Source organism: Tamandua tetradactyla, chromosome 11 (assembly GCF_023851605.1).
Source record: "Tamandua tetradactyla isolate mTamTet1 chromosome 11, mTamTet1.pri, whole genome shotgun sequence".
Lineage (NCBI taxonomy): Eukaryota > Metazoa > Chordata > Mammalia > Pilosa > Myrmecophagidae > Tamandua > Tamandua tetradactyla.
In genome coordinates, this window is record NC_135337.1 from 77,464,850 (window position 1) to 77,484,855 (window position 20,006).

The 20,006-nt window shown below is 50.4% G+C and overlaps 1 protein-coding gene across 2 annotated transcripts; it reads left to right on the top strand.

Annotated features, from left to right (window-relative positions):
- The first annotated feature begins 1,305 nt into the window (after positions 1 to 1,305).
- MYDGF (myeloid derived growth factor) lies at positions 1,306 to 18,686 on the top strand. Of its 2 annotated transcripts, none has more exons than XM_077121079.1 (6): positions 1,306 to 1,532; positions 2,522 to 2,572; positions 12,487 to 12,548; positions 15,477 to 15,558; positions 17,762 to 17,834; positions 18,410 to 18,686. In XM_077121079.1, exons 1-6 carry the CDS (start codon positions 1,359 to 1,361, stop codon positions 18,547 to 18,549), a joined length of 582 nt encoding a protein of 193 aa, XP_076977194.1. In that variant the 5' UTR covers positions 1,306 to 1,358; the 3' UTR covers positions 18,550 to 18,686. The 2 variants fall into 2 exon arrangements, with proteins under 2 accessions (XP_076977194.1, XP_076977195.1); XM_077121080.1 differs by having other exon boundaries at positions 1,308 to 1,532; positions 18,218 to 18,532.
- Positions 18,687 to 20,006: the final 1,320 nt, after the last annotated feature.

Here is a 20,006-nt window from a genome sequence, read left to right on the forward strand (position 1 = left end):
GCCTTCTTGAACCAAGGTATCTTTGCTTGGATGCTTTAGATTGGACATTTCTATAGACTTGTCTTAACTGGGACATTTTCTCAGCCCTAGAACTATAAACTAGCAAGTTATTAAATTCCCCCTTTTAAAAAGCCATCCTGTTTCTGGTAAATTGCATTCTGGCAGCTAGCAAACTGGAACTATATAGCCTTTATCTTGTGATTGTAAAAACCTTGTGACTGGCCCCACTTGTACCCCCTAATCCTGTCTTTCAAGTTTAGAGTTTTATGCCCAGATGAGTCAGCCCCTAACGCTTATCAATGAAGGAACGTGAGTCAGCTCAGAACTAACCCACCCAATTCCGAAATTATCTTAGTAGATGAAGCTGAAACTAACCAAAGCTGGCCCTCCTGACATGTGCAGCAGCTTATAACACTAAAAATCATGCCCATCATCATATTAAGGTGGCCATTCTCATACAGACTTTCTGGGACTAAGCATGTAATAATCAAGCCACGCATGCTAAATAATTAGATCACCTCTTATTACATCATCTGGGGCCATTGTGCTCAGTATCCTAAAACCTGCCCATCTTTTTTTTTTTTTTTTCCACATGGGCAGGTTCCGGGAATCGAACCCAGGTCTCTGGCATGGCAGGTGAGAATTTCGCCACTGAGCCACCATTGCACTGGCCCCTGCCCATCTTTTGATACAATAAAACTACCAGAGTTACCGCAGTTCAGGGAGACAGATTTTTAGACCAATAGGCTATAGGATCTCCTCTTCTGGCTTAGCAATTAACTCTCTTTTTGAAACCCTGGTGTCTCAGGAACTGCTCATTCGAGAGCATGGATAGAGAACCCCCACTTTTGACAGGTAACACTGTAAAATTACTATTTGCTATTCCCCCCTCTTTGCAATTAATAAGCATCTTTGAAGGAAATACCTTGAGACCATACAAACATCCTGTTTCTTATCATTTCCCCCACTCATTTTAAGCATCCATCCATGGGCTGTCTGCAGCAATTATGAGGCGTTTTGCCTCATCGCGATCTTCTGATTCCCACATTTCCTGGACATTCAGTGATCGAAAGGGCTGTAGGGGCAGTAACATGGCTAACAAGCACGGACTACTGGCCGCCGAGCCCAAGAACCCCGAGACCCACCCAAGGGACCCTCCCTGGGTTTCCCGGCCCAGCAGGGACCCGGAGCCTGGCCCGCCCTTTCCAAGCCCCGCCCCCCAGGCCGGCAGCACGGGCAGGAGGAGGGGCGTCGGGCCACGTGGTTTCCGTGGACGCTGACGTGGCCGCAGGCGAACGTCCCACGTGTCCCTCGCGGCGCCCCGTCCGCCGCTCCCGCTTTGCGCACCCGACCCCAAGATGGCGGCGCCCAGCGGAAAGAGGAATAGCAGCGGCGCGAGCTTGTGGGCCGCGTTGCTCCTGGCGGCCGTGGCCCTGAGGCCGGCGGAGGCGTTGTCCGAGCCCACGACGGTGGCGTTTGACGTGAGGCCCGGGGGCGTTGTGCACTCGTTCTCTCAGAACGCGGGCCCAGGGGTACGTGCCACTGCCGCCCCGGGGATTTGAGCGATGTTGCCGGCGGGGGTCGGGACGCGAGGAGGGGGCGCGGACCGTCAGGGGTGGGGCCTGTTTTGGGGGACGCGGGACATCGGGGTGGGGCCTGGGGCAGGGCGAGGCGAAGTTTAACTGCTAGAGGGCGGGGTCTCCTGATGTCTGGAGACTTTTGACGGGGTGGGGCCACCCGCCTCAGTCCCTGTCTCACCCCTGCGGTGTCTGCACGCCATGGGTTCCCCTACCTGGCTAGAATATCTAGCCAACCCTGTCCCCCAAACCCTAGGGCGAATCCCTGGCCTTTGGAGTGCAGGGCGGACCAGAGGTAGGAGGGTGGAGGTGGCAGGAAGACAGATTGCTAGTCTGGAGGATGAGGAGTCGTCTTTACACAAGGTCCCCGCCATTTTCATGGAGCGGGTGAGGAGCTTACCCCAACACTTTCCCCAGCTTGTGGGAAGAAGCCCCTCCCTCTCAGAGGTTGTTTCCATAGCTAGACATTGCTGAGTGCTCAGGCCTTTATATGTTAGGCCCATTTTACAGATGAGGAAACAGAGGCTTAGGGAGGTTTTTACCTCCCAGGCAGAGCAGAGACGCGGACCCCACGTGCTCATGCCTCCAAAGTCCGTGTTCCTAGAGGGGTGGGTGCTGGGGGATGACCTCCCCTTCCTGTTCTTCATTCCCCCGGACCCCCACCCCGAAGTCACATGGATTGTTTCCCCTAACCTAGGGATTCCCCAGTAGGGAGGCCAGCAGGGGTCTAAAGCCTCTGGAAGGCCTTGCAGGGCTGACCTCCAGGAACATGGCTGGAGGGAGCTTGTTCCCCTTCCTCTACAGTGCTGAAAAGGGAAAACCTCGCCTGAGCATATTGTCATACTTCTAGATCTCAGAAGAATGTCCTGAGGCTGAACCTTAGGCACTAAGCGTTACCCCCTGCCAAGTCTTTTTTTTCTTTTTTTCTTTCTTTTATGCTCTAGGACAGATATGCTTGTGTGTTCACCTATGCTTCTCAAGGAGGGACCAATGAGGTGAGTTGTTGAAAATACTTTGTGGTTTATTTCAGACTTAAACCTGTTATTAGACAGTGATGCTCTCCAGGGAGTATGCATTAGCTCACACTCCTTGAAACATTCTTGCTTTAATAAGAGAGGAGGATTCAATTTAAATCATGGTGACAGATTCCACTCATTGTACACAGTCCACAAATGTCTGGACAGATGAAGAAATGTGAGATGTGAACCTGCTGTTCCTAGGAGCCTGAATTAGTGGCTATTGCATTTGTTTTCTGAGCTGCCCAGCACATTAACATAAAGGTTGCAGCTTCACACAATACCCGTTTATCATCTCACATTTCTGTAGGTCAGAAGTCTGCATGGGCTCGGTTGGGTTCCTCATAAAGCCAGAATCAAGATGTCGGTCAGGCTGGGCTCTTACCTGGAAGCTCTTCTGAGCTCAGTCAGTTGGTGGGAAGAATTCAGTGCATTGTGGGTGTAGGACTGAGGTCATCGCATCCTTGCTGGCTATTTTCTCCAGCTGGTGCCAGAAGAGGCAGTAAGAGAGGTTCGAAGTGCAAGAAAGATGCAATGCACTACTGCTGGTTGGAGGGGGCCACACAGCCAAGAGTGTGGACAGCCTCTTGGAGCTGAGGACAGCCCCTGGCATCCTACAACTGCAAGGAACTGAATTCTCCCATGACCACATACACTTGAAAGAGGACTCCAAGCTTTAGATGACAGTACAGCCTGGCTAACACCTTGATTTGAGCTTTGTGAGCTTCTGAGCAGAGAATCCAGTCACATCATGGCCAGCCTTCTGATCCACAGAGTGGTGAGCAAATAAATGCACATTATTTTAAGCTGGTGAATTTGTGGTAATTGTTATGCAATGTAGTGGGTTAAATGGTGGCCCCAAAAATATATGCCCACATCCTAATTTTTGGAACTGTGAATGTGACCTTATTTAGAAAAAAGGCCTTTGTGGATATAATTAAGGGTTTAGCGACCATCCTGGATTATCCAGGCGGGCCCTAAATCCAACAACAGGTGTCCTTATATGAGACATGGGAGATTTGATAGATGAAAGATAAAAAGCTACTTAGAAGAAAAGGCCATGTGAAAATGGAGCCAGTGATTGGAGCATTGCTGCCAGAGCCTAGGACCACGTGAAGTTGGAAGAGGCCAGGAAGGATTTTCCTCTAGAATCTTCAGAGAGAGTATAGCCCCACTGACATCTTGAACGAACTGTGAGAGAATGCATTTCTTTTGTAAGCCACCAAATTTGTGGTGATTTATGAAGGAAGCCCCAGGAAACAACTACTTGCAGCAATAAAAATCCAATACAGCCCATAAGTAGAAAATCACCATTAGAAATAAATATTCTGTTAATGAAATACTGTCATTAAACTAGCAAGATACTGCTGCTTGGTTTTGTCTGAAGGGAAAGCAGCAGGCATATACGAGGAGGCACAAAACTGAGACTTTCTTCTTGTGAATATTAGAAAGAATGAAAGAAAATTGAAAGGGAAGAACTGTCACTATGGGAATCAGAGTACTAATTTCCCTTCTCAAAACATCTTTTGCATCGCAAATCGTGCTTTCCTCTCACACCCAGACGTTGAAAAACACTACTATAGTTCTGGAACAATCCACGATGTTGTGACTTCTAACATCCTAGAGTATTAGGGGTTAGGAGGCTACCTGGGGAACCCTGGAAGTGTATACAGTTGATGGGAATGTAAAATGGCGCAGCTACTATGGAAAACAGTTTGGCATTGCCACAAATGACTAAACATAAAGTTACTTACGACCCAGCAATCCTACTCCTAGGTATCTACTGGAGAAAAATGAAAACTTACTGTTTCTTCTAATAGCCAAAACTTGAATGCCCGTCGGCAGATGAATGAATAAATAAAATGTTACATCCATGCAGTGGAATATTACTCAGCAATAAAAAGGAATGAAGGACTGATAATTGCTACAATACAGATGAACCTTGAAGATACGATGATTGGTGAAAGAAGCCAGACACAAAATACCACCTCTTGTATGATTATATTTATGTGAAATGTTCAGAAAAGGCAAATCCATAGAGACAGAAAGTGGATTGGCGATTGCCAGGGAGTGGGGGACAGGGAGGAATAAGGAGTGACTGCTAAGGGGTAAGGCGTGTCTTTTTGGGACGATGAAAACGTTCTGGTATTAGATAGGGTGGTGATGGTTGCCCAACCCTGTGACTATTCTAAAAACTGATGGATTATACACTCTAGAGGAGTAGATTATATGGCATGTGAATTATATCTCAATTAATCCCTTAAGAATGAATGAGCTAGTGATACACACAGCAGCATGGATGAATCTAAACTCATCGTGCTAAGTGAGACAGACTCAAAAGACGACATGCTGCATGATTCCACCCAAACGTCACGTTTGCAAAGACATAACTGTGGGGACCGACATCATATCATTAGTCACCAGGAGTTTGCAGAAAGGGGGCAGACTCCAAAGGAACCTGGGGGAGTATTTTAGGTGATGGAGCCTTTCAGTAGTCTCATTGTGATAGTGGATACATGGCTGTGCACATTTGTCAGAACTCTCCGATCTCTACTCTGAAATGGGCACATTTAAAAAATATCTTTATTGAGAGATCTTCACACACCATACAGTCCATCCAAAGTTTGGACTCACAATATCATCACATAGCTGTGTATTCATCACCATGATCATTTTGAAAACATTTTTCTCACTCCAGAAAAAGAATTAAAAGGAAAAACCCGTACATCCTGTACTCCTTAACCCTCCCTCACATTGACCACTAGTATTACAATATACCCAATTTTTTTTAACTTATCCCCCCTATTATTTATTTATTGTCATTTTTTTTTTACTCGTTTGCTCATACCCTGCAAAAAGGAAGCATCAGATACAAAGTTTTCACAGTCACATTGTAACAGCTATATCATTATAATCATCTTCGAGAAACAAGGTCACTGGAACACAGTTCAACAGTTTCAGGTACTTCCCTCCATCCACTCCAATAAATAAACTAAAAAGGGGTATCTATATAATGCATAAGAATAACCTCCAGGATAACCTCAACTCTGTGTGAAATCTTTCAGCCACTGAAACTTCATTTTGTCTCATTTCTCTCTTCCCCCAAAAGGTCAAGAAGGCTTTCTCAGTCCCTGAAATGGGTACATTTCACTACGTGTTAATTATACACTAATAAAAGAATAATAGTTGCTGCCACTTGTGTATCATCTACTCCACCAGCCACCGTAACTCTAGGGTGTTGTTAACACCCTCGGTTGTGCAATGCCCATCGGGCAGATCAGGCCACAGAGCCTCAGGTTGAGGAGGCTGGTGGAGTGTATGAAGCCACAACACACGCCATCGCCATAGTGTCCCGCTGCCTGCCCTGCCTCACGGCAGACACACCGAGCTCTCAGCCACCCTCACAAGAGGACAGTCACCTTCATTGAACCAGGGGAGTACCATCCCCACAGGGGTCGAGCCTCTGGTTAAGAGAGTCTTGGCTATAAATTTATTTGCTTTCCTAATGGTTTTTTGTTTGTTTATTTGTTTTTGGTACATGACCGGAAATCGAACCTGGGTCTCCTGCATGGAAGGCGAGCATTCTATCCATGAACCACCCATGTACCCATTAGGAATAATGTTTTGAGAAGAGATTTAATTATTTGCCTCATTTTCAAAAACTTTTCCAGAACTATGGAGAACCTCCCCAGATATATTTCACAGGTTCACACTGTTTCCAGGTGCTTAGAGAGCTCAGATTTTAAATAGGAAGAGGAAAGAAAGAAGTTGAGTGGGCACCTGTAGCCTTCCCTTGTCGTCCAAGTATAATTGATGCCCATGTTTGTGCTCACAGGCAAAAGGCATCCATATGACTATTTACTCCCATCTGTATGGCCGTTAATGTAAAAAATGGCCATGTTTCTACTAATGGAAACACTCCGACATTAGGCCAGAGATACCCGTAATCCAAGTCCATTATTATTCTTGGGAGGTGACCATAAATGTTGTCATTTAAAAAAATTATTTTTTAATTGTATAATATAACATATATACAAAGCAAAGAAAGAGAAAAGCACACTTCAACAGGTAGTTACAGAACAGATCCCAGGGTTTGTCATAGGCTACCATTCCACCTTCTCAGGTTTTTCCTTCTAGAGGCTCCAAAACACTAGAAGCTAAAAGGAATATTAATATAGTGATTCAGCAGCCATACTCATTTATTAAGTCCCATTTTCTCTGTTATAGCTCCTTCTCCTTTAATCCTTCTCCCAATCTATAGGGATCTTTGGGCCCAGCCTGTTCTGAGTTTTTCATATTGAGAACGGATGTCCACACCAAAGGATATGGGGATGAAATTCGTTGATATTCTTAGAGAGGTTGGTCCCTCTGGGTTTCAGGATTTATCTACCTAGGAGCCCTCTGGGAATTATATGTTCCAGGAATTATATGTTCATATAAAGGTATGAAACCTTTATAGAGTCTCAGTTCTGGCCCTAGATGTTCTTAAGAGCCAATGGGAGTCATCTTGATTGGAATTTAGCAAACCGTGGCAACTAGCACTGTCTAATTGAAGCTTCCATAAGAGCAGCCTCCAGAAAAGCCTCTTGACTCCATTTGATCTCTCTTGGGCACTGATGCCTTATTTGGTTACACTTCTTGTCCTCCATTTGGTCAGGAAGGCATTGTCCATTCCATGGTGCCAGGGCCAGACTCATCCCCAGAAGTCATGCCTAGTGTTGTCAGGGACCTTTTCACCCCCGAATGGTTTGTACCACGTAGCGGGAAGGGTAATGATTTTCCTTGCAGAGCTGGGCTTAGAGAAAGGCCACGTCTGAGCAACAAAGAGGCTTCCTGGAAGCAACTCTTAAACATCATTATGGATAGTCTTAGCTTCTCTCCTATAGAAATAAGTTTCACAAGGGCAAACCTCAAAATTCAGGGCTTGGCGTATTTTCTTAGGAGTCCCCAATGGTTCAGAAGATAACAGGAGTTTCACAGATGGGAGAATTGAATAGTTACATGTGAATGTGCGCATGTATATTTATGTTTTTTCCCCTTCAGATCCTCAAGGGACTCTACTTTTTACTTATCATCCCACCATAGTCTGCGATGTGTCTTGGTATTGCATTAATGCTGTAGAGAATTACAGGGTCTCCAGGAGTTTAGGTTGTTTATATGAGCTGTCCAGACAGGTTGAGTGATATTGTGTGTTACAGAAAATTTAGCTTCTAAACATAATAAACCTCTCTCCCTTTGATCTCATACAGTAGCTGAAGATCTAGAGTACACCCGCTATCATCTTTTACCCTGCGTTCTAATTTACCTTAGACCCAGCCAGATTGTCTGTTTTAAACTCTAATCAAGTCCTGATTAAATGCTTTCATTTTACAAGCAAAATATGAAGACTGCCCCAGGCGGCCAGCAGTGCAGTGACAGATTTACTAATACCGTTTGGCCAGATTATCAGAAGCCAGGAAAATGAGAATAAACTGATGGTAGCACGTCTTGGAAATTTTCTAGAAATTTAGGTTAATATTTCAAATTTAATTTAAAAAAAAGATAAGTCACGTTCAAAAAAGAGAAAAAATAAAGCAAGCTTTCGAGAGCCTTGACTTCATCCAGGTGCCACCCACCTTTGATGTTTCTTCATCTCTTGTGTCTCCTAGGACTTCCATATCTTATACAACTAAGCATGAGTACACTGTTTTCCCTTTTATTTTTACTGAAGTAAAGCATACAACTTTTGCTGTTCTGTAACATGCTATGTTGTTGGTTTGTTTGTTTAACTTTTTACTGTTAAGTACTTTTAAACTTCTAAGGCAGTTACAGAAATAGTACCAGCCCCACACAGAGACTTCTAACATACCCCCACTTCTAGCTACCCACATCCACCAATATAACATTTGCCACATTTGCTGTGTCGTTCTATCCATCCATTTGTCCATTCACCCATCCATCTATCCAATTATCTGTCCGTCCATCTGTCTATTTATCAATCCCTTTTCTGAACACTTGAGTGTAGGTTGTGGACATCATGTTCCTTGAGCACTTAACACTGCCAGGAACATTTCCTAAGAACAGGGATATTCAGTTATGTAACTGCCTTAAGTGCAGCTATCAAGTTCAAGACATTGAACATTGATATAAAATTTATAGTCTATCGCTTCTCGGCCTTTTAGCTGAGATCAAATGTAAAGACTTACAGTCTATATTCTAATTGTTTCATATGTTCCAGTAATGTTCCTTTAAGCCTTTTCTCCTCCCTTGCTAGTCCCGTTCAAAATCATGTATTGCATTTCATTGTCATTGTCTCCTCGGTTGCTCTTTCTTCTCCCTCTCCTTTCTCCCCTCCCCTCCCCCTCCCCTCCTCCTATTATTATTGTGGAATGTATATACAGCATCCCAGCTCAGCCACTCCCAAGCATACCATTCAGTGGAATTAATCACAGTCACAATGTTGCAATACCCTTACCACCTTCCGTTACTAAAACTTTCCCATCTTCCCAAGCAAAACTCCCCTGCACCCATTATACATTTACTGCCATTGTCCCTGTCCCCCGCCTCTGGGAACTGAGGTTGCACAGTCTCTAATATTTTCTTTGCAGTTACCATGAAGCTTAAATTTAACATCCTTCATCTGTAACAATCTCATTTGCTTTAATACCAACTTAATTTCAATTGTGTTTTCGTTTCCTGGTTGCCAAAGCAGATACCATGCCACAGGTTAGCTTAAACAAAGGGAATTGATTGGTGAGAAGTCCCAGATCAAGGCATCAGCACGGTGATGCTTTGTCCCAGGAGACTGTGGCATTCTGGGGCTGGCTGCTGGGAATCCGTGGTCCTCGGCTTTCTGTCATATGGCAATGCACATGGCGGCTCCTCCAGGCTTCTCTTGTAGGTTCCCTTGGCTCCACGGTTCCAGCTTCTCTCTCTCTCTCTGGACTTCCCTGTGAGGTTTTCAGTCAGAGGGTTAAGCCCTATCCTGAGTCAACTGGGCCACACCCTAACTGAAGTAACCTCCTCCAAAGGTCCTATTTACAATGGGTTCACACCCACAGGAATGGATTAAGTATGTTTTTCTAGGGCACATAGCTCTAAGCCATCATAAATAGTATACACAACCCGTGCTCCTATACTCGCACCTTTGTGTAGTTCTTATCCTGTTACATGTTTATACATTGTCAGTCCCAAACCACTCATTTATCATATTTTATGCATTTGCGTTTTAGTACCTGTAGGAAGTAAAAAGTGGACTCACAAACCAGAAATACATAGTTCTGGGATTCGTATCTACCCATGGTGTTACCTTCACTGGAGATCTTGATCTCTTCATGCAGTTTTGATCTATTGTGTATTGTCCTTTCCTTTCAACTTGCAGAACTCCCTTTAGCATCCTGTAGTGCTGGTCTAGGGGTGCCGACCTCTCTCAGCTTTAGTTTCTCTAGAAATGTCTCAGTCTCTCCCTCATTTTTGAAAAAGAGTTTTTGCTGGATATGGAATTCCTGGGCGGCACGTCTTTGCTTTCAGCACTTTAAATGTGTTTCCCCACTGCCTTCTTGCCTCCATGGTTTCCAGTGAGAAATTGGCTCTTAATCTTATTGAGACTCCCTTGTATGTGACACTTTGCTTCTCTCTTGTGGTTTTTGGAATTCTCTCTCTCTCCTTTGCATTCACTAGTTTAGTTATAATATGCCATTATGTGGATCTGTTTGGGTTCACTATTTGGAGTTCTTTGAGTGTCTTGGATGTGTAGGTTCATGTCTTTCACTCTGCTTGGAAAGTTTCTAGCCATTATTTCTCCAAATATACTCTCTACCCTTTCAACTCTCTCTCTCCTCCTCCTGAGACCCCCTCTGTGGTATCGATACATTTGATGGTGTCCCACAGTCTCTTAGGTTCTGTTCACTTTTCTTCTTTTTTTTCCTGCTCCTCAGATTGAATTATTTTAATTGTCTTATCTTCCGATTCCCTTATCCTTATCCTTCCTTCTACCAGTTTGAATCTGCTGTTAAACCCCTCTAGGGGAAGTTTTAATTTGTTACTTTGGTCTTCAGCTCTGTTAGGCTCCTTTTCATAATTTTCATCTCTCTAATAGTCTCTTTGTGGTCATCCTACATTTTCCTGCTTTCCTTAAGTTCTTTGAACAAATTTAGGACCGTTTTTAAAAAAATCTTTGCCTGGAATGTCCCAGATCAGTGGTTTGTAATGTTTTGGTCTCCAATGCCTGGGCCATCACTTCCTGTTTCTTTGTATATTTTGTAACCTTTTGAAACCCAGACTTTTGATATTTTAATGTGTTAACCCTGTAATTTAGTCTGTGAGGTGCCTATTTCTTAAGCTTGTATCTGGCTAGTGTTATCACAGAGCTTTCTTTGAATGCCAGGAGCTAATTTAAAAAAAAGAAAGAGGAGGAAAAAAAAAGCAAACACCTTTCCCAGTCCTTGCAGACTGACCCGAGGGAGTGCACTCCTTCAGGCCATCCCTTGGAGTTTATAGACTAGCTCCAGGCCAGACACAGGGATCCCTGATCCTTTCTGCCTCTGAGTGTTGAGTTTGCAGATGTAGTCCTGATAATTCCTGCATTTCCACGGTTCAGGATGTCCTGTCTTGCCTAGGAAGCAGTTTCCTCACAGTCCCGGGCACCACACAATATGTCCAGTTTTTTCCACAGCCTGCCCCAGGCAGCTCCGCTTGACAGCTTGCCCACCACATTCTGTGGGAAAGCTCGGCGAGCTGCCTTCTACACGCAGGATGAGTTCTGGCATGGCAAGTCCTTCAGCCACCACCAGGCAGATGGGCCCAGGAGCTCCAGGACTGGTAGCCAAGCCAGTGAGAGGTAAAGAAAGGGCCTGCTGTGAGGTCCTGTCGGTATGACTGGCCTGTGTTTGTGATTTGAGCTGGCCCTGTCACCACAATCCTCTGCTTTCTGGAGTTTTGAGAAAGATGTTTCTGCCAGTTCTTACTGATCATTCAAAGCTTCTACGGGGGTTGGAGCCCCGAAGGGTCTCACTGACCATCTTGACCCCACACCTTGCTGTTTTATGGGACAATGTGTCCTGGAGAGCTTTCTTCGTCCTACATCACGTGCTTGCTCAGTTCTTATCACAGTCGCGTCTCGCTCTGCTGGACACATGTGCACTGTTTATTTCACCAGCTCCTTGCAGATGGACAGGGAGTCCTTCCCGGTCTTGTGCAACTCCAAAAAGTACTGCTGTGAGTTCCTCGAGCAGAGGTGTAGGCACATGTGTGGGGTCACCCCCCAGAAATGACATTGCCAGGTTTGTGTGTTTTTGTTCAGCTTTTTGTCTTGAGATAATTTCAGATTCACACTCAGTTGTAGGAATTCATTCAGATGGATCCAGCAGGCCCTTTGACTACCCAAAATGATAGTCGGTATCATAGCCAGGATGATACATAGCCCCTTCTCCAGGGTCCCTCACGTGGCCCTTTTGTAGCCATGCCCGCCCCATGCCCATCCTGAAGGCCAGGAGTTTGCCATTTGGGATCACAGGGACAGGGCTAGGTACAGCCTACCAGCAACACCTGCGAGCCTCTGAGACCCGCCTCCCTCAGCCTCACCACCGCGTGCTGGCTGAGGGCCAGGGTTTACCTTTCACTATAGTTTAGTTTGCATTACTTTTTTTAGAAGTGAAGGAGGACATCGCATATATTTAACAGTTGTTTGGGGCAGTTCTTAGGAGAGGCCTGGTGTTTCATGAGCACACGGGCTGGGTGAGTTCCTTGGGCACTGAGGGACACTGAACTGCAGGCCACCCAGAGCAAGGGGGATTTTGAAGTGCCGGGCCCCTGAGCGAGGTGGCCATGAGGGACAGCTCAGAGCTCGCAGAGCTTCCTGGGCCAGTGCTGCTCTGTGTCCTGGGACCCACCCCGTGCTTCTCTTCTCTCCCCAGCAGTGGCAGATGAGCCTGGGGACCAGTGAGGACCAGCAGCATTTCACCTGCACCATCTGGCGGTGAGCCACGGGCCCTGGTGGGGAGACTCCGCCTTCCCTAAGGGCTGCTGTTGGCATTTGCCACCCCTGGAGCTCCCCTGCGCTGTTCCAGGCACCGGGGGTGTTGGGGGTGGGTGGGCAGGGTGACAGGACAGCCCAGGCCCCGTCCCCCCAGAGGGGCACCAGCCAGCGGGGTGCCGGTCACACGCTATACTGGGGCTATACAGGGTGCCGTGACTGAGGAGGCCTCCCTAAGGACGTATGTGGACACAGGCCAGAAGGAAGCAGGGAAGCCCAGGGGAGATTGTTCCAGGAAAGGGGAAGGAAAGGAAGCTGAGCGTGGCCAGACCACCCAGTACAGGGAGGGCGCCAGTGGGAGAGAGGGGTTGCAGCGGGAGGTGGGCAGGCCTGGGGCTCTCAAAGCTGCCTGTGAGCTTGGCTTCTCCTCCAGGGGCAGCTCCGGTCTTCAGAGGTCTTTTCTGTAGACTTTTTAAGGTTTGTTTTTTTTTTTGCATGGGCAAGCACCGGGAATTGAACCCAGGTCTCCGGCATGGCATGCGAGAACTCTGCCTACTGGGCCACCGTGGCCCTCCCTCTGGAGACTTTTTTTTGCCAGTATCGTTTCATTGGGATGCAGCTCACATACCGTAAAATTGACTTTCTTGAAGTGTACACACGTCCATGGTTTTTAGTGTATTCACAGAGTTGTGCAGCCATCACCACTACTTCTAGAATATTCTCATCAGCCCCACTAGCGGTCACTTCGTAGTCCCCCTCCCCCAGCCCCTGGCGAACACTAATCCGCTTTCCGTCTGTGTGGACTGGCCTTTTCTGGACCTTTCGTGTAAATAGGCTCATGCTGTGTTTGTCTCTTGGTGTCTGGCTTCTTCCACTCAGCGGCTTGTGTCAGGTCCATCCTGTCATAGCGTACATCAGAGCCTCGTTCCTTTTACGGCTGAATGAGCCTCTAGAGGGCTGTAAGCCAGAACCTGCCGGCATTAGGTCAAAGCAGCCGCAGGGGGAGGGGGAGGCCGTGAGGAGGCCACTGTGCTTGTCTCCGCTGGAGGGTCGTGCCCTGGGGGGGACGGGGCAGTCAGATGTGAGAGCTGGTGGGGGGCAGGGGGCAGGCCTGCAGCCCCTGTGGGCAGTGATGGGGGAGGTGGGTGGAGGGAGCGGCAGGAGAGGAAGGTCCCGGCGGGGAGCATGAGGAGGGGCAGGGGACATCCAAGGCCGGGCGGGCTGCTGTGGGAACTGTGGCTCAGGGTTGAAGGCGGGACCCCGAAGTGAAGGTAGTCCCTGAGGAGAGTGGGTCTCATGAGCAGATGTCGCCAGCAGGGTCTGATGAGACCCCCGCATTCCCCCCAGAAGTCACCTCGAAACCTGTTTTCCTTTGGGCAGGTCTTTCACCAAAATGTTTCTCCTAAGGAAAAGTGGTTTCTTAACCTTTAGCATTAAGACCTGAGAATCAGGCGAAAGCTGTGTGCTCGCTCCTTCCAGAATGTGCACGCGTGCACGTGGCTGCCCCAAGTTCAGAGGCCACAGCCCCTCTGAAGCCTGTCTGGCCTGGTTCAGGTGGTGTGGCTTTGCGTGAGGACAGGGCCTCCCGCGGCGGCCCCCTGCCTGCTCCTGGGCTCCTCTGCGCCTCCCTGTCTCCCTTCACATCACCCCGGGCACGTTCAAGACTCCTGGGCATAGCCTCCCTGCCAGGGGGCCTGCCTGGTCCTGCTCCTTGTGGTGCCAGTGCCTCGAGCACAGCTTGATGACAGAGCCTGGAGTCAGAGAAGGCGTGGTGGGTTCTTGCAGGCCAGGGGTGGGATGCTACAGAGCTTCCTGGGATCTTGGTCCTTCCCCGCTGGGCCCTGCAGCTCCCGAAGGCCCCAAGCCCCATAAATATTCCTCCAAGAGTCAGAACGTACGGACAGCGTGTGGTGCTCTGGGGATACACGAGAGCTACTCCTGGGCCCGCCCTCTGGAAGCTGGGGCTTTCCCCAGGGGCAGCGCCACCTGGGGAGCTGGTGAGAGAGCAGCGCAGGCCCAGAGAGCCGGAGGCCGCGTGCCTCCTGCAGACGCGGTACAAGCTTCCAAGGAAGTCCTCACCACCGTGTGGGATGGACCCCTGTTGGAGGCAGGCAGAGGCCAGGGTAACAGGTCCCCTATTGATAGAGAACTCCATTGGCAGGGTGCTAGCCGGGAGCCAGTGTCCACCCCGGTGAGACGTCCAGCCTCTCCATCACTGACTGGGCCACCATTGAGCCAGGCCCAGCAGCAGCTTCCCGGGTACACCCCTGCCCTGTGTGCAGCTCACCCGCAAGCCCTCCGACCATGGTCCCACGTGTCTGCTCTCCCGGCGACCACCTCCTTCCACCCCTACACCCCACCCAGGTGGGACTTCCCAAACTACAGACATAACCATCTTGCTGTCGCCTTCCAGTGGCTTCCCTCTGCGCAGCTCTCCCTCTCTCTACTGCTCACTGCTCTGGCTGCGCTGATCCTGCTGTTCCTTGCAGATACCGGCCCCTCTGCCCGGGACAGTTGCCCCTTTCCTTTCCTAGTTAGACCCTGTACTTCTTCCCTGAGTGATCTCTGACCCCTGGTGGCCCAGCCCCAACCCCTGTTGCAATTCCCACATGTCCCAGGCACTCAGTAGAAAGTATTCAGTCCCTGGACACGAGGGCCCCGTTCTAGAACCCCCCAGCCCAGAAGGCGAAGAGGCCTGTCGGGAAACGAGCTGGAAGAACATTCCAGCAGAGGGGAGAGGGGGCACGATGTGGAGGGGCCTGATCCTCCTTCTCCGAGTCAGGCCCACTTGGAAATGGTTTCCACTTTGAGAAGCAGATGGAAACACATGTTAAAACTAGCCCCTCACCCGGCCCAGGCCCAGCACCGGGCTCAGGCCATTATTTCCAGAGTCCACAGCCCTGGACTGACCCTGCCCACCCTTTCTCGCAGACCCCAGGGGAAGTCCTATCTGTACTTCACTCAGTTCAAGGCGGAAGTGCAGGGGGCCGAGATCGAATACGGCATGGCTTACGTGAGTATCGGCTTGGAGCTGGCTCGGGCCCTGGGGGTCGGCTGTGGGTGTGGGGGCTGTCCAGGAGACCACAGTACAAGACCGTCCTTCTCGGACCACCCAGGAGAGGCCAGCAAGTGAGAGTCCATTCCTGGGGCATGTGGCACAGCGTTTTTCAAATCCTGCCTGAGCAAGGGGCATCCCAGACTCTCATCCCCAGCTTGAAATGCATTTGGAGTATCTGAGCTTATCAGAAACCTCAGGGGCTTCCTATAGTCTAGACCATACCTTTGTTCTGTTTACTACAAGTCCTGTAATGGCCCCACATGGGGAAGTCGGTGCAGGCGGCAGGCCAGGGGGTCTATGGCTGCCTGTGTCCCGGGACTCGCTGCCTCGGGCTTCTGGGGCACGTGCTTCCCAGTCTGCAAAGTTCAGACACCACCGGGGTTTTGGGTGCAGAGCAGTAGGTCAGGGGTGTGGGAAACTGAGGCGCCGAGCCACTCATGAGCTGCCTGCATCCACGCCCCAGCAGGCCCCACACTCCCTTCTGTGCCTCAGTTTCCTCCTCTGGCCCACAGGGCTGACAGCACTGGCTCCCAAGTCACTGGGCAAAGCCGTGAAGAATGCGTGGGACAGTGTCAGGCAGGGCGGGTGTGCAGCAGCTGACGGGGCCGATGAGGGTGGTGATGGGCACAACGATAAGCCACCGGCTTAGGGCAGAGGGTCTGAACCTGCGCCCGGGTCTCCATGCGGGCACCCTGGCGTCACTGTGCTGAGTAGATCCTCCACCCCACTTAAGCCCAAGGAGCCCCTGAGTGGACTGCACTCTTAAGAAAGTGCTGTCTTTAAATTAAACAGAGGACATACTGGGTCCCAGCAGGAATAGAAGGCACAGGCCAGCGGGGTGGGTGAAGAGTTAAGTGTGGCTGAGGTTGGGGTAACTAACCAGGGGCTGTGCAGACCCCACAGGTCTGGAAGGGCTCCAGATGGGCTGCTGTGGTGCCCCTAGAGACCCAGCGGGGCCGGAGCCAGGAAATGCATACCCTGGCACTCCCCTCCGCCTGCCTACCATTCTCCTGCCCCCACTGGTGCCCCACAGCTGGAAGGCAGAGTGCAGGGCAGCCCGGTCTTGCAGTTCTGGCCACTCAGCCTCCTGGGACACGAGCAGGGCAGGTGAAGGTGGCAGTGGACATGCTGGGGCAGACAGGAGACACAGCCCCCAAGCCCAGGGACGGGGCCTAGAGCCCCCCCCCCCCCCCCGTGGCAGGCCAGCCAATCCACAGCTGGGGCAGTGCCTTAGGCCGCACTCTAAACCCCACAGCCCGTACCAGAGTCTTGTGCGCGGAGAGGGGTTAGGCAGGTCCCCACACAGGGCATGGGGCAGACCACAACCACAGGAGCCTACTGCTGGGCATTTGGGCCAAAAGAGGTTTGCAAACCCTTTATGTTAATCAGGGTTCAACCAGAGAAGCAGAACCAGCAGGAGATACTCATATTAAGAGATATGTTATAAGAAATCAGTGGACACGATGGTGGAGCTCGCAAGGCACAGGGTAGGCTGGAACTCTCGGACATGAGCTAAAGCTGCTGTCTGCAGGCAGGACCCCTTCTCCACCCAGGAAGTGTCAGCTTTGCTCTGAAGGTCTTTCAACTGATTAAGTCAGGCCCACCCAGTTGGTCTAGGGGGGCCCCCCCGACACTCACACATTCAGTCAGTGATCATGGATTTCAAGGGTCCATGTACAAAAGAGCCCCATGTTGCCATCCAGATGACCAAGTCATGGATGGGAGCCCTGTCCAGCAGACACACCACACTGACCATCACCCACTGAACTCATCACCTCTGGGGCCCCTTCCTCCTTTAAAATTCTCAGATTCTCTCATCTGGGCTGATTTGAAAGTGATTTAATCCATGTTTGTAAAAACAACTTTGAAGACCACTGGGCTTGTACCATCACTGTAGAATATTAACAGAAAGAAAAGAAGTGGATTAAATACCTTTCACACTCAGATTTGTCAGGAAGGCATGAGGTTTTAAGCTAGTCGACAATCTCTTAAATAGATTAACCCTTCCGTTGGATTCCTTTATGTGCTTAGGAAAGTAGCACCCGCCTCTTCTGTATGTAAACGTGGCTTTTCGTCTGCTTCTCTAGCCAGCCACCTGAACCGTTTTCCATCCCCATTAGAACAGCCATACTAAAGGGTTCTGCTTGTCCTCTTTCAGTCTAAAGCTGCATTTGAGAGAGAAAGTGATGTTCCCCTGAAAAGCGAAGAATTCGAAGTGACCAAAACAGCAGGTATGTAACGGTGGGCCTGGAAGCGGGGCCCAGGAACATGAGCAAAGAAGTGACCAAGAGAGAAATGACTGCAGCCCCTCAGAGGAAGATTTGGTGAAGGGCGGCCTACCGGAGGGTGTCTCAGGGTTGTCGAGCCGGCTGGCACCCAGGGGTGGCACGCTGTTTGTGGAAAAGACCAGACAGTAAATCTTATGGCTCTGCGGGCCACGCGGTCCCTGCATGATCACTCGGCTGTGGTGTGGAGCTGGATGAGGGGTCTCAGACAGCGTTTGGGCCCTCCTGGGTGGCAAGAGGCCGCTGTCTTCTGTGGGGCCTGTTCAGAGGCTTAGGCAGGCACTGGGCAGGCAGAGGGGTCAGTGCTAGTCATGTGTCTCCTCTTGCAGTGGTCCACAGGCCCGGCGCCTTTAAGTCCGAGCTGTCCAAGCTGGTGATGGTGGCCAAGGCGCCCCGCAGTGACCTCTGACCAGGAGCCCACCCGGGACGACGTATCTCCACCAAAGGAGTCCAGTGTCCTGAGAGGGCGGGGAGCACGTGTCTGGTTTCGGGGGGCTCTCCATTTTCTGCTCTCTTTGAAGGGGTTCACAGCCACCGAGGCCCCAACACAGAATCAGTGGGCCAGGAGCCATGGATGTGCCAGGACCCCTTTCCAGAAAGGGCATCTGGGACCAAGGAGGCTGCATCTTCCTGGACGCTCCGGGGCCTGCTTTACTTGTGACCCCCAGAGCCCACCATTTGCCCCAGGACTGTTTTCTTACAACCTACCTACCTGCCCAGGGACCTCCTTTCCGGTTGACTGGGAAGAAATGAAATGTTCTTTTGTATTTAAATAAATAAGGCAGGAGAAAAAAACAACCCCAGAGGCAGCCTTGCCCGTGTCCTCCCAGGGCAAGCGGGTGGGGCAGGGGCCCCGGGTGGCAGCAGGGTTGAGGAGCCCTGAGCGCCCTCTTGCTGCAGCCCGTCCTCCACCTCAGCTGAAAGACTTCGTCCAGGTGCTTCCCTTCCCGCAGGACGGGGCGACCCTGCAGCTCGGGCAGGACGCCACAGGAGTGGGAGCCAGGAGCCTTGTATTCCGGGGTGCAGCCCTGAACTTCCCTTAGAAGGGAGGCCATGCTGTGTCACATGCAGGTGCCCCGGGGGAGGTGGGACAAACCTGGGAACAGAGGCCAGGCCAAGGGGGGTGATCTCATCTGGAACGCATCTGGCCTAGCAACTGACCCCACTCCCCAGAGAAGCAGGCCCGGGCCAGAGGACGCTGGTTACAGAAGTGAGCAGGGGGCCACAGCCGTAACTGGTGTAGGAGCCCTTGGCCATTTAGAGGGGAAGGGTGTGGGGGTGCAGAGAGCGGAGTAGGTAATGAGAGCGGAGCTGTGGGCCTGAGCGTGTTATAAACACACCCTCAGCAGCCTTAACCTTGAGTGGGTGCCGCCTGGTGAGAAAGGTCATCCCCAGGGAGAATCACGGAGGTGGGGTACCCCTTCCACGGCCAGGGACGTCGCCGGCCCCAACTTGGGGGCTCCAGGGGGCCCAAGAGAAGGGCCTCCTGACCCCAAAGCAAATGGAGCCTGGGCGCCGAGACGAGGCGTGCACAGGTTTGCGCCCCCCACCCCACCCCGGCACCCCTTGTACTCGGCCCAGAGTCTCAGCAGCGACCCTCTGCTGTCTGCCTCTTGCTGGAACCACGTCCCCCTGGGAATCCCTGTCCTGGATCCAGGATGCAGGGCAGCTGGGGAGCGGGATGCTGGATGCTGCTGGATGTCTCAGGACCCCCGAGAAGCTTCCTCTGCCCCCTCGTGTGCCTGAAGGCACATCCTAAGGCAGCTTATAGCAAAACCAGGAAATTGGGATCCCCTCACCCTGGCAGCTGTGATCATGGTGAGGAGATGAAACCAGCCCTGGTTCAGGGGTGCAAAAACCTAGCCCCGCAATTCCATATTCTATCACCCCAGCCCCAGAAGGTGAGAAAACTGAGCTTGTCACGTGGGCCCAGGGAAGTGTCGCATTCACATATAACCTCAACTTGAAAGGCAAAATCTCCAGACGGACAAGAGAAAACTCTTCAGTCAACACCAGGCAATTTAATCACCAGTCCCACCTGATATAGGTGAAAGGCTCACACGTTTGTTTAAACTGTTCTGTGGTGCCTTTATTTTTTTTTTAATTAAATCTCTAATT